Raw genomic sequence first — 13,544 nt, 5'->3', positions numbered from 1 at the left:
GTCTCTACTTCTCTGTATAACTAAAATGCTAATGAACTAAACTGTTTTGGCAAAAATTTTGGTAGTATATGAAAGTACCTGATATGAGGGTCTATGTGACTTAATAAGAAAGCTAGCTTTTTGGCCTTGTTTGAGTTCAATATGTTAACTTAGGTTTATTTTTTCTTTCTTTCTTTCTTTTCTTTTTTTTTTTTTGACAGAAAAAGAAGCTACCCAGTTCATTTCCAGCTGGAATGGATGTGGACAAATTTTTGTTATCATTGCATTATGATGAGTAAATATTCTGAACATATAAGAACAGTAGCTATTTAAAACTACTATTCCTTAAACTATGAGTGTAGGGAATGAGATACTGACAGAATCTGAAAGCATGACCTGCACTTTCATTGTACTGAAATTTCACTTTATTTCTAAATCATGCTGTTTCTAAAGCAGCTTCCTAGTTTGTAAATAGCTTTACCTTGGTATATTTTTATTGTGGAAAAAACATTTGCAGAAATGTGAGTAAAGCCAATCTGCAAAACTGTATATCCTTGACAATTGTATATTGTAAATACTGTGTAAATCTTGTTGAAATAGAGCTTAAATCAACCTAATGTTCTTACATTGTATTTTTTGGCTTCTTATGATCTCTAATTCTGAGGCTTATTCATCTGGAATAGTTTCTCACTTTGAGTGGGAAAAGTATACTTTTCCTTATAAATTGCCTTCAGTAATTGTCCCACAAGATATCTGAAGACATAGCCACTAATTAGTACAAGAGTGATAATCAATTCAAATGGTAATAAAGTAACCAGAAATTAACAATTTGGGGTTTTTTCTAGAGTGAATACTTTGCCGCCCCTTCTTATAATTGCAGTAAAGATAATGTTCCTAAAATTGTACACTTTATTTCTTCTGGTTGTTCTGATCTCTTTGTTTTAAAGAGAGAATTTTGTAAACCATTTGAGTGTTCTGATCTTTTGTTTATAACTTTTAAGATCTTTTACATAACTTTAAGCGTTTAGACTGTTGAGCCATAAAAAGTTTGGTTATGTAGTAGTTGAGATTTCTTGGTATGTATATACTTTTCCCCTAAATACTGGGGATTTAAAGAACTGCACTAATTCATAGAACTTTTTACATAGTAGAGACCAATGCACATTTAATTTAAATCTTGTGTTCTATGTTAAAGCTTGTATGCAGGATTATCTTTTGTCCTTTTAGAAAGCCATGTCCATCATAAGATGTAAAAAGAGAAATCATAGTTTTCTATTTTAATTTAGTTTCTCCTAAAATGGGCTGTGTTACACTTGGATATAGTACGTTGTCTCTGTACCCCTTAAAGTATTATAGAGTTTCTCTCAGAAAGTCCTTAAGGAGAATGAAAGAGGTGCCTTCTCTGTATTAGACTCACACACATCAGTCAAGTTGAAGAACTGGTTTAAACCTTTAAATGAGTACAGAAATTATAATTCGTACCAATTGTGCCTAGATATTAAAGTATGTTCTCTTAAGTGCTTTCTGTTTTGTTAAATATCAGTATACTAAGGGTTTTTTCTGCAGGTGTATATATTTATGAGTCATTTTCCTCAACCATTTTTTTTTTTAATACTGGGCCTTTAAAAAGCTAAATCCATCACTACATTTCTCAATTTGGAAATCACGTCTTACTAGCTGAACCTTACTGCAGAAATTTGTGTTGTAATAAATTTTTATGATGTGGCAGTGGTCTATTCCTAAGGAACCAGGAATTAGTACAGTTAATGTTTATTTAACTCAGCTTGATACTGTACTACAGTTAGGTTTGAATAAATATTTTCATTAACTTCAAAAGTTTGAATTCCTTCATATTGGCAATCATTCTCTTTTAGATACTTTGAAGAAATTCCTTTGCAAGTCAATTCTTGTTTTCAGAAGTTTACATAATGCTGAAAATTATAGATTTTCTTCTCATTCAGTTAATTTGTATGTGCTAAGAATTCATATACAAATAAAATAAGTTCACTTTCTTCAGAATTCTTAGTTCACTAGCCAGGAGCCACTAGATAGAGTCCAAAGACAACTTGTATTTGGAGCTTTCATTTATGTTCAAGAATAAAACCATAGTCCCCATTTTATCCTAAAAGTCCCAATGTGCTAGACTTAATTATTGTACCCGGTCATCTATTTTAACAGTCAGATGCCCAGTTGACTACATTTCAGGGTTAAAGTATACCACAGACAAGTTGTGGCTACTTCTGTAACTACATGTAAGGATCCATGCACTGTTTATTTTTGGACATTACTTAGTGCAGCAGTCCCCAACCATTTTGGCACTAGGGACCAGTTTCACTGAAGACAATTTTTCCACAGAAGGGGCGAGGATGGTTCAGGGTTCAGGCGGTAATGTGAGCGATGGGGAGCGGCCCATGAAGCTTCGTTCACTCGCCCGCTGCTCACCTCCTGCTGGGCGGCCCGGTTCCTAACAGGCCATGGATTGGTACTAGTCCAGGGCCCGGGGGTTGGGGACCCCTGACTTAGTGTACTTAGTTGTATGCCAAATTTGAGAAGTCTTGTAATTAAAATATTTGATTAGTTTAGCCCTGGATATTGTTGGAACCCTTTAGCAAGTATGTTGAAATTTTACATGAGTAAAGCATCCATCAGCATTCAGCCAAAGGCTAGATGTCATGACTATTAGGAATACCAAGATTAAGCTTTGATAAGGAGTAATTTCAAAAGCATGGTGCTATATATTCTACATTCATCATTTTTCAAGCCACCATCTTTCAGCCTCGGGCTTAACTTATTGAAATTATATATCAAATTTTGACCCTGGTAGTATGCATTCTCTTTTAATAGACTTTCCTATTTTTATAAATATTGGTTAACATTTTTGCATACTTTACTAGTCTTTTTTCCCTAAATTATTTTTTCTATATAATTGAACTTAAACTGTAAATATAACTTCCTAATGCTTTTTTTACTTCAGATAATATCAGGCACTATCCAGTTTTTAGCTATTATTTTTAAAAAACTAGCAGTGAACATGTTTGTAAATAAATACTTATTTATGTTGTCAGTTATTTCCATAGGAGATGCTTTAGAGAGTAGAATTACCAAGTCAAAATTTAGTGTACATTTTTTTAAGGACCTCAATACATTTTGCCAAATTTCTTCCGGGAAATTACTTCAATTAATATTCCTGCCAGGAAATTGTCGTTTCTTCCATAGTATATGCTTATACCTTACCAGAGATATATTCAACTGTATCATTACTGGTTTCTATTGGTTTTTTATTTCTTGATTTGTTGAAATTAGGATAAGCTCCTAATCCATATATAATTTAGTTTGATACCTGGTGTGAAGAAAGAATCAGTACATTTTTTCCCTAAATATTTAACCACTTGACTCATAAAACTGCTTAAAATAAGGTTTCTCTCCTCACACACATTTATGTATAATGTCTCTTATCCTCTACTGATTCGTAATCTTTTTTATTTACAATTCTAAAATCCAAAATGTTCACAAGCAATTTTTTCCCTTAAGTTGAGCATCAAAACTCATTTCAAGGCAAAACGTGACCTGATTTGACATGAGGCTACATTAGTCTTTATCTCATTTGGTATGAATATTCATATTTTGCTGGAAAAATAGCAATGTGCTTAATTAGTGTACCGTTTCAGATTCAACTGGGGTATATGATATATACATTCTGTTACTTTTTAAAAATCCTAAATATTCTGAACTATGAAACCCAGCTAACCAGAGAGGTATGAAATCAAAGGTTTTGGACCTATATTAAATTTATACACATATACATGCACTACATAGTACAGTGTATAGATTATTTTGTGCCATTGATGAAAGTGTTGTAGCTTTATGTCCATTATAACTTTTCTGATTTTTTTCAGGTATTTGTCTCTTTTAAGCTTCTGGATTTACTTTAGAATCACTTGTATTTTTTCCAAGTTAAAATTCTATTGGAATATCCATTTTGAAGTACATTAACCCTATGAGTTAACTGGTACTGAAAAGCTAATGGTAACATGGTATATATCCATAATTTTGTAGTTATCCCTATCCTCACAAATGTCTTATTAAACAGGGTATTTTGTTGTTTGTTGCTATTTTTAGGGAAGTCTGCATTCCTTTGTTTTAACTGATTATTGCTTTTTTGTTAATGTAAAATTTTTATGGAAGGATAAAGCAGAAGAAGTGCAGAAACTTATTATACAGTTCAATGAATTTTCTAAAGGTACACAAATCCACTTAATCACCCAGATCAAGACTACAATTGGTACCCTAGAATCCCCTCATGCTTCCTTCTAGTAACTAACTGCTAATCCCAAGGATAATTATTCTGACCTCTAGAGCCATAGTTTCAGCCTTTTTTAACTTTGCATAAATAGATTTATGCAGTATATAGTCTTTTTTTAACTTCTTTTGCACAAAATTATGAAAACCATTCATGTTGTATGTAATTCAGTTGTCATTCTCAGTGTTGTGTTTTTTCATTGTATTTATCCACAATTTATTGTACCACAGTTAATCTATTTTACAGTTGAATATTCTTGTACATGTTTTTTGGTGAATGTATTACACTTTTCACTTGGATATATATTTAGGAATGGAGTGGCTGGGTCATCGGGTTTCATATACCCAACCTTATTCAGATTTTTCAGTTTTCCAGAGTGGCTGTACCAAATCATATGACTATCAACAGTGTAAGGAGAGTTCCAATTGTTCTACATCATTGTTAGTACTTGGTATTTTTGTTATAGCCATTTTGGTATCACATTGTGGTTTTGATTTGCTTTTTCCTGATAAAGTTGAAAACCATTTCAAATGCTTTTTGGCCATTCAGGTTGTCTCCTTTGGTGACAATCTGTTTATCTCTTTGCCCATTTTTGTATTGGGTTGTCTGCCTTTTTCTTACTGATATGTTGCTGGTCTTTCTGTATTCTAGATTTAAGTTCTTTCTCGGATGGATATCTAATATCTGAATATTTTACCATTTTTTCTTCTAGAAGTTTTTTTGTTCAGCCTTCTGTATTTTGATCAATTATCCATCTGTATTGGATTTTCTATCTGAATGTCCAATTAACTCAGCACCATTTATTGAGAAAGACTATCCGTTCCCAAATACGTTCCACTGTTACCGCTGTCATAAGCTGGTAAACTGAATATGTGTGGGTTTGCTTCTGGACTCCCGATCTGTTCCATTGATCTATTTTTCTAAAGATGTGCCAGTAACACAACATCTTAAGTACTATAGGAAATATATTTTATGCTTTATTTTCTAATTAGGCCCCTTACTGAATGGACTTTATTAGAGCTAATGACTTTCCTGATGCTTATTTTTTATTTACTGAAGATATATCATCTTGAAATAATTATTTTCCAGTTTCTTCTTACTATACTCATAGTATTTCCAGTAAAACTAATAATGATCAAGATAGGCTTTCTCATCTTATTCTTTATTTTAATAGAGATGTTAAGTATAATTTTGGCTTTTGTTTGTAGTGTTTTAAGTATTTATATCAGGGGGGCGTTCCCTAGTGTCCTACTGGTTAGGATTTTGGACTTTCACTGCCATGGCCCGGGTTCAATCCCTGGTCAGAGAACTGAGATTCTGCAAGCCGTGCAGCACAGCCAAAAAAAAAAAAGTAAAAAGAAAATTTATATCAGGAGTATTTGTTCAACCTAATTGGATGCTCTTTTAACATCAATTAAACTGTTTTCATTAAATCCATGAATTTCTTTTTATATTAATAACCCTAATATTGTGTACTTTGCAATCTTAATGATTCTTCAAATATAATTAAATTTGATTTGTCCACTTTTTATTTAAATGTTTACTTCTAGTGAGATTGGTTTCAAGCTTATTCCAATTTTTTAAATGAACTTGAAACTTTGTCTCTTTCTAGTGTATCTGAATATTGGAATAATAAAGGGTGCCTACTTTTAAATTAATGTGATATTTAAATAAGGTAATATATGTAAAGCATTTAGGTCACTGGAACATAATAAGCGCTTTAACATCTAGCTGCTACTCTAGCTGATGCTGATTTTTATTCTTATTTTCTGCAACAGTTTTTTTTTTAATTGACATATAGCTTGTTTACAATGTTGTGTTAGTTTCAGATGTACAGCAAAGTGATTCAGTCTTATATATATAAATACTGAGTATAGTTCACAGTGCTATGTAGTAGGTATATAGGTCCTTGTTGGTTATCTGTTTTATATATAGTTGTGTGTATACATTAATCCTAAACTCCTAATTTATCTCTCTCCCCCTTTCCCCTGTGGTAACCATAAGTTTGTTTTCTATGTCTGTGGATCTATTTCTATTTTGTATATAAGTTCATTAGCATATTTTTTTTAATTTCACTTATAAGCAATATCATATGATATTTGTCTTTCTCTGGCTTACTTCACTTAGTATGATAATTTCTAAGTCCATCCATGTTGCTGCAAATGGCATTATTTCATTCTTTTTTATTACTGAGTAATATTCCATTATATATCATGCCTTCTTTATCCATTCATCTGTAGATGGACATTTAGGTTGCTCCCATGTCTTGGGGCAACAGTTTATTTATTCAGTAGAGTGGGATATGTGTTCCTTCAAACTAAAATCACCAATAAATCATCTAAGCCTGAAGGCTTTTGCAGAAGAAGTTCAGGTTTTTCTCCCTGATTTTCTTCCAATCTTGTCAGACTTACGAGTCTTTTTACTGAATTAAATTATATTTTTCTCTGTAATTTTTGCTTGTGTTCTCTTTAAATTAGATGTGACTAATTTTTTTCTGACAAAATCACCTCTTACATTTAACAACTGTATACTTTTCTGATTCACTGATTTCTTATTCTTTGTCTCCTGTTCTCAGAGTTCTTTTTTCATATTCAACTTCTTAAATTGAAGAGTTTTGATTTTTTTCCTAAGCATTTAATTAACACTAAGAACTTAGTTCTGGGCTTCCCTGGTGGCGCAGTGGTTGAGAGTCCGCCTGCCGATGCAGGAGACACGGGTTCGTGCCCCAGTCCGGGAAGATCCCACATGCCGCGGAGCGGCGATGCCCGTGAGCCATGGCCGCTGAGCCTGCGCGTCCGGAGCCTGTGCTCCGCAACGGGAGATGCCACAACAGTGAGAGGACCGTGTACCGCAAAAAAAAAAAAAAAGAACTTAGTTCTGATTTCAATTTTAGACATCAGACTTTGAAAGATGGGGTAAGACTTTCATTTTCTTGTTTTTTTTTTAATATCTTTACTTAGAATAAGGTAGCATGTTTTTTATATGTATATTAATTTATTTATTTGCTTATTTTTTTGTCTGCGTTGGGTCTTTGTTGCTGCACACACACTTTCTCTAGTTGCAGTGAGCGGGGGCTACTCTTTGTTGCGGTGCACAGGCTTCTCATTGCGGTGGCTTCTCTTGGTGCGGAGCACAGGCCCTAGGCACGCAGGCCTCAGTAGTTGTGGCTCGCAGGCTCTAGAGCACAGTCTCAGTAGTTGTGGTGCATGGGCTTAGTTACTCCACGGCATGTGGGAGCTTCCCAGACCAGGGCTTAAACCCACGTCCCCTGCATTGGCAAGCGTATTCTTAACCACTGCGCCACCAAGGAAGTCCCCTAGCATGCTTTTTAATTTAAAAATTTACAGTATTTTTATTATTGTGGTCAAAAGATAGGTTAAATTTTCTGTAAGTGTTGCATGGGTGCTTAAAGACAGGTGTTATGTTTATAAAGGTATAAGGTTTGATATTTATTTAATCTTATCAAATCCCATCTAACTTTGTTTTTAATACTTGGCATAAACATTTAATTTCCCATTATAACTATCTTGGACGTAGTTTTTACTTCGATTGTTTGGTATTATTACTCAGTGATAGTCTGTAACTTACATAACTTTTTTTTTACCTTTATTGAGATATAATAGGCAAAATTGTAAGATATTTAAAATGTACTGTACATCATGATTTGATCTACATATACATTGTGAAAGGCCCCTCTAGTTAATTATCATGTCCATCACCTCACATATTTATCCAGTTTTGTGTGTGTGTGTGTGTGATAATAGTTGAGTTCTCTCAGCAAATTTTAATTTCAATTATATAATACAGCATTGTCATCTCTAGTCACCAGGTTATACATTAGACCCTCAGACTTTATTCATGTTATACCTGAAATTTTGTACTCTTTGACCTCTCCCTATTTTCCTCTATACCCCCAACCTCTAGCAACTGCTTTCCTACTGTTCCAGTTTTTTGTTTCTTTTTTCTTTTTTTTTTCTTCCAGATTCCACATGTAAATCATACCATGCAGTATTTGTCTTTCTCTCTGGCTTATTTCACTTAGCATAATTCCCTCAAGATCCATCCATGTTGTCACAAGTGGCAAGATTTCCTTCTCATGGTGGAATAATATGCCATTGTATTTACCACATCTTTTACTCATTCATCTGTTAACTGCCACTTAGGTGTTTCCTTACCTTGGCTATTGCAAATAATGCTGCAATGAACATGGGAATGTAGATTTATATATATATATATATATATATATATATATATATACACACGTACACAATACACACACACACGTGTGTGTGTGTGTGTGTGTGTGTGTGTGTGTGTATCCTGTGTTCATTTCCCTTGGATATATACCCAGAACTGGGATTGCTGGATCATATTTTTTTCATTTTTAAATTTTTGAGATATCTCCATACTGTTTTCCATACTTGCACCAATTTACATTCCCACCAACAGTGCACAAGGATTCTCTTTTCTTCACATCCTCAACAACACTTATCTTTTGTCATTTTGATGATAGCCATTCTAATACATGTGAGGTGAAATCTCATTGTGGTTTTGGTGACTACTGATGTTGAACATCTTTTCGTGTACCTGCTGGTCATTTGTATGTCTTCCTTGGAAAAATGTCTATTCACATCCTCTGCCCATTTCTAATTGATTTGCTTTTTTGCTATTGAATTGTGTCAGTTCTGTATATACTTTGGACATTAACCTCTTGTCAAATAGATGGTTTGCAAATATTTTTTCCCACTCCATAGGTTGCCTTTTCATTTTGTTTATGATTTCCTTGGCTGTGTAGAAGCTTTTAAGTTTGATCTAGTCCCACTTGTTTATTTTTGCTTTTGGTGTGAAATACAGAAAAAAAAAAAATTCTCAAGACCCATGTCAAGGAGCTTATCTCCTGTGTATTCTTCTGGGAGTTTCACGGTTTCAGGTCTTGAATTTCAGGCTTTAATCCATTTTGAATTGATTTTTGTATATGGTGTAAGATAGTGGTCCAATTTCATTCTTTTGCAAATGGCTGTCCAGTTTTTCCAGCACCACTTATTGAAGAGACTGTTCTTTCCCCACTGTATATTCTTGGCTCCTTTGTTGTAAATTAATTGACCATATATGCATAGATTTATTTCTGGGCTCTCTATTCCACTGATTTATGTGTTTATTTTTATGCCTATACCATACTGTTTTAATTACTATAGCTTTATAATATAGTTTGAAATCACGAATATGATTTCTCCAGCTTTGTTCTTTCTCAAGTTTGCTTTAGCTATTTGGGGTCTTTAGTGGTTTCCTACAAGTTTTAGAATTGCTCTTCTGTTTCTTTGAAAATTTGCCATTGGAATTTTGGTACAGATTGCAATGAATCTGTAGATGACTTTGGGTAGTATGAACATTTTAATAATATTCTTCCAGTCCATGAGCATGAAATATCTTTCCATTTATTTATGTTTTCAATTTCTTTCATCAGTGTCTTATACTTTTCAGTGTCCAGATCTGTCACTCCCTGGTTAAATTTATTCCTAGGGTATCTTTATTATTTTTGATGCAGCTGTAAATGGGATTATTTTCTTAATTTCTCTGATAGTTCATTGTTAGTGTATATAAATGCAAAAGATTTTTGTACCAGGCATACCTTGGAGATATTGCAGATTCAGTTACAGATGACCACAATTAAGCAAATATCACAAGTTGCACAAATTTTTTGGTTTCCCAGTGCATATGAAAGTTATGTTCAGACTATACTGTAGTCTATTTAAAGTGTGAGATAGCATCATGTCTAAAAAATATATACATACCTTAATTTAAAAATCCTCTATTGCTGGGAGTTCCCTCGTGACCTAGTGGTTAGGATTCCAGTCTTTCACTGCCATGGCCCAGGTTCAATCCCTAGTCAGAGAACTGAGATCCTGGAAGCTGTGCAATGTGGCCAAAAAAGAAAAGAAAAGAAAAGAAAAAGGTAGCTCCAATAAACTAAAATTAAATAAATAATAAGAATAAATTTTTAAAAAAATTTAAACACTTTATTGCTAAAAAAAAATGCTAAGCATCATCTGAGCCTTCAGCCTTTGCTGGTGGAGGGTCTTACCTCAATGTTGACTGCTGCTGGCTGATCAGAATGATGGTTGCTCAAGGTTGGGGTGGCTTTGGCAGTTTCTAAGGCAACAATGAAGTTTCCTGCATCAATTGACTCTTCCTTTCATGAACAATTTCTCTGTAGCTGTTTTATAGCATTTTACCCACAGTAGAACTTCTTTCAAAATTGGAGTCAGTCCTCTCAAAACCCTGCCACTCCTTTATCAACTAAGTTTATGTTATATTCTAAATCTTTAGTTGTATTTCAACAGTCTTTACAGCATCTTTACCAGGATTAGATTCGATCTCAAGAAACCACTTTCTTTGCTCATCCCTAAGAAGCAAATCCTCATTCATTCAAGTTTTATGACGAGATTGCAGCAATTCAGTCACATCTTAAGCCCCAATTATAATTCTAGTTCTCTTGCTGTTTCCACCACATCTGCAATTACTTCCTCCCCTGACATCTTGAACCACTCAAGTTATCCATGAGGTTGGAAACAACTTCTTCCAAACTCCTGTTAATGTTGATGTTTTGACCTAAAGGCATGAATCATGAATACTCTTTTTTTTTAACATCTTTATTGCAGTATAATTGCTTTACAATGGTGTGTTAAGTTTCTGCTGTATAACAAAGTGAATCAGCTATACATATACACACATCCCCATATCTCCTCCCTCTTGGGTCTCCTTCCCACCCTCCCTATCCCACACATCTAGGTGGTCACAAAGCATTGAGCTGATCTCCCTGTGCTATGCAGCTGCTTCCCTCTAGCTATCTATTTCACATTTGGTAGTGTATATATGTCCACGCCACTCTCTCACTTCATCTCAGCTTACCCTTCCTCCTCCCCATGTCCTCAAGTCCATTCTCTACGTCTGCGTCTTTATTCCTGTCCTGCCCCTAGGTTCTTCTGAACCATTTTTCTTTTTTTAGATTCCATATATATGTGTTAGCATATGGTATTTGTTTTTCTCTTTCTTACTTCACTCTGTATGACAGACTCTAGGTCCATCCACCTCACTATAAATAAGTCAATTTCCTTTCATTTTATGGCTAATATTCCATTGTGTATATGTGCCACATCTTCTCTATCCATTCATCTGTCAATGGACACTTAGGTTGCTTCCATGTCCTGGCTATTGTAAATAGAGCTGCAATGAACATTATGGTACATGACTCTTTGAATTATGGTTTTCTCAGGGTATATGCCCAGTAGTGGGATTGCTGGGTAGTTCTATTTTTAGTTTTTTAAGGAACCTGCATACTGTTCTCCATAGTGGCTGTATCAGTTTACATTCCCACCAACAGTGCAAGAGGGTTCCCTTTTCTCCACACCCTCTTCAGTATTTATTGTTTGTAGATTTTTTGATGATGGCCATTCTGACTGGTGTGAGGTGATACCTCATTGTAGTTTTGATTTGCATTTCTCTAATGATTAGTGGTGTTGAGCATACTTTCAGGTGTTTGTTGGCAATCTGTATATCTTCTTTGGAGAAATGTCTATTTAGGTCTTCTGTCCATTTTTGGATTGGGTTGTTTGTTTTTTCGATATTGAGCTGCATGAGCTGCCTGTATATTTTGGAGGTTAACATTTTGTCAGTTGCTTCGTTTGCAAATATTTTCTCCCATTTTGAGGGTTGTCTTTTCATTCTTTTTATGGTTTCCATGAATGCTGTTAATGGCATCTAGAATGGTGAATGCTTTTCAGGTTTTCAATTGACTTTGCCCAGATTCGTCAGAGGAATCACTATGGCAGCTATAGCTTTACAAAATATATTTCTTAAATAAGAAGACTTAAAAGTTGAAATGACTCCTTGATCCATGGACTGCAGAATGGATGCCATTTTAGCAGAATTTAAAACCATGTTAAGCTCACTGTACATCTCGATCAGAGCTTTTGGGTGACCAAGTGTATTGTCAATGAGCAGTAATATTTTGAAAGAAATTTTGTTTTCCTGAGGAACAGTTCTCAATACTGGGCTTAAAATATTTGGTTAACCATGTTGTGAGCAGATGTGCTGTCATCCAGACTTTGTTTTTCCATTTATAAAGCACAGGCAGAATAGATTTAGCATAATTCTTAAGGGCCTTAGGATTTTCAGAGTGGTAGATGAGCAATGACTTCAAGTTAAACTCACCAGCTGCACTGGCCCCTAACAAGAGAGTTAGTTAGCCTGTCCTTTGAAGCTTTGAATCCAGGCATTGACTTCTCCACTCTAGCTATGAAAGTCCTGGATGGCATCTTCTTTCAATAGATGTTTCAATAGCTGTTTCATCTATGTTGAATATTTGTTGTTTAGTGGAGCCACCTTCATGAATTATCTTAGCTAGATCTTTGGATAACTTGCTGCACCTTCTACATCAGCACTTGCTGAATCTTGCACTTTGATGTTATGGAGCTGGCTTCTTACCTTAAACCTCAAGGACCAATCTCTGGTAGCTTCAAACTTTTCTTCTGCAGCTTCCTGACCTGTCTCAGCCTTCACAGAATTTGAGAGAGCCAGAGGCTTGCTCTGGATTGGGATTTGGCTTAAGGGAATGTTATGGCTGGTTTGATCTTCTAGCCAGACTAATAAAACTTTATGCTTACAGTGAGTCCCCCACATACAAACCTTCAAGTTGTGAACTTTCAAAGATGCGAACATGCGTTTGCATGTCCAGTCACGTTAGTTCACATGTCTGGTGTATATTGTCACATTGCGTGCATCCTCTACAAGTGGTTGTGCTTTTGTCCAGACCCTCCATCTCCTATTGCTGACAATCCTTCAGCTCTACCATCTCCCACCTCTTCTCCATCCTCCAGTCAGTCACCTGTTCACTTGATGCCAGCCCCTGTATGCCACCTGTTGTACTGTACTACTATACTTTTCAAGGTGCTGTACTGTAACACCTAAAATGTTTTCTTTATTTTTTGTGTTTGTTTTTTATGTATTTGTGTGAAAACTATTATAAACCGATTACAGTACAGTACTATATAGCCGATTGTGTTAGTTGGGTACCTAGGCATTGGACTTACGAACAAATTGGACTTATGAACTCGCTCTCACAACAGAACTTGTTCATATGTATGAGACTTACTGTATTAGCAATGAGGCTGTTTCACTTTCTTAACATCCCTGGGTTCACTGGAGTAGCACTTGGTAACTGGCACAAAAGGCCTAGCTTTCAGACTATCTCGGCTTTGTACATGCC

At 34.9% G+C, this 13,544-nt stretch overlaps 1 protein-coding gene across 2 annotated transcripts in view; it reads left to right on the top strand.

Moving 5' to 3' along the window:
• NPAT (nuclear protein, coactivator of histone transcription) overlaps positions 1–1,872 on the top strand; it is a 53,496-nt gene extending 51,624 nt beyond the window's left edge. For both annotated transcript variants that reach the window (XM_030836278.3, XM_060304006.2), the window contains one exon: positions 201–1,872. In XM_030836278.3, coding sequence (XP_030692138.1) covers positions 201–278 — 78 coding nt within the window. In that variant the 3' untranslated portion in view covers positions 279–1,872. The remainder of the gene's footprint in view (positions 1–200) is intronic.
• The last annotated feature ends 11,672 nt before the right edge of the window (positions 1,873–13,544 follow it).

Source organism: Globicephala melas, chromosome 8 (assembly GCF_963455315.2).
Source record: "Globicephala melas chromosome 8, mGloMel1.2, whole genome shotgun sequence".
Taxonomy (NCBI): Eukaryota; Metazoa; Chordata; class Mammalia; order Artiodactyla; family Delphinidae; genus Globicephala; species Globicephala melas.
Note: the sequence above shows the minus strand (reverse complement) of the source record. Positions and strands in the feature narration are given on the sequence as shown.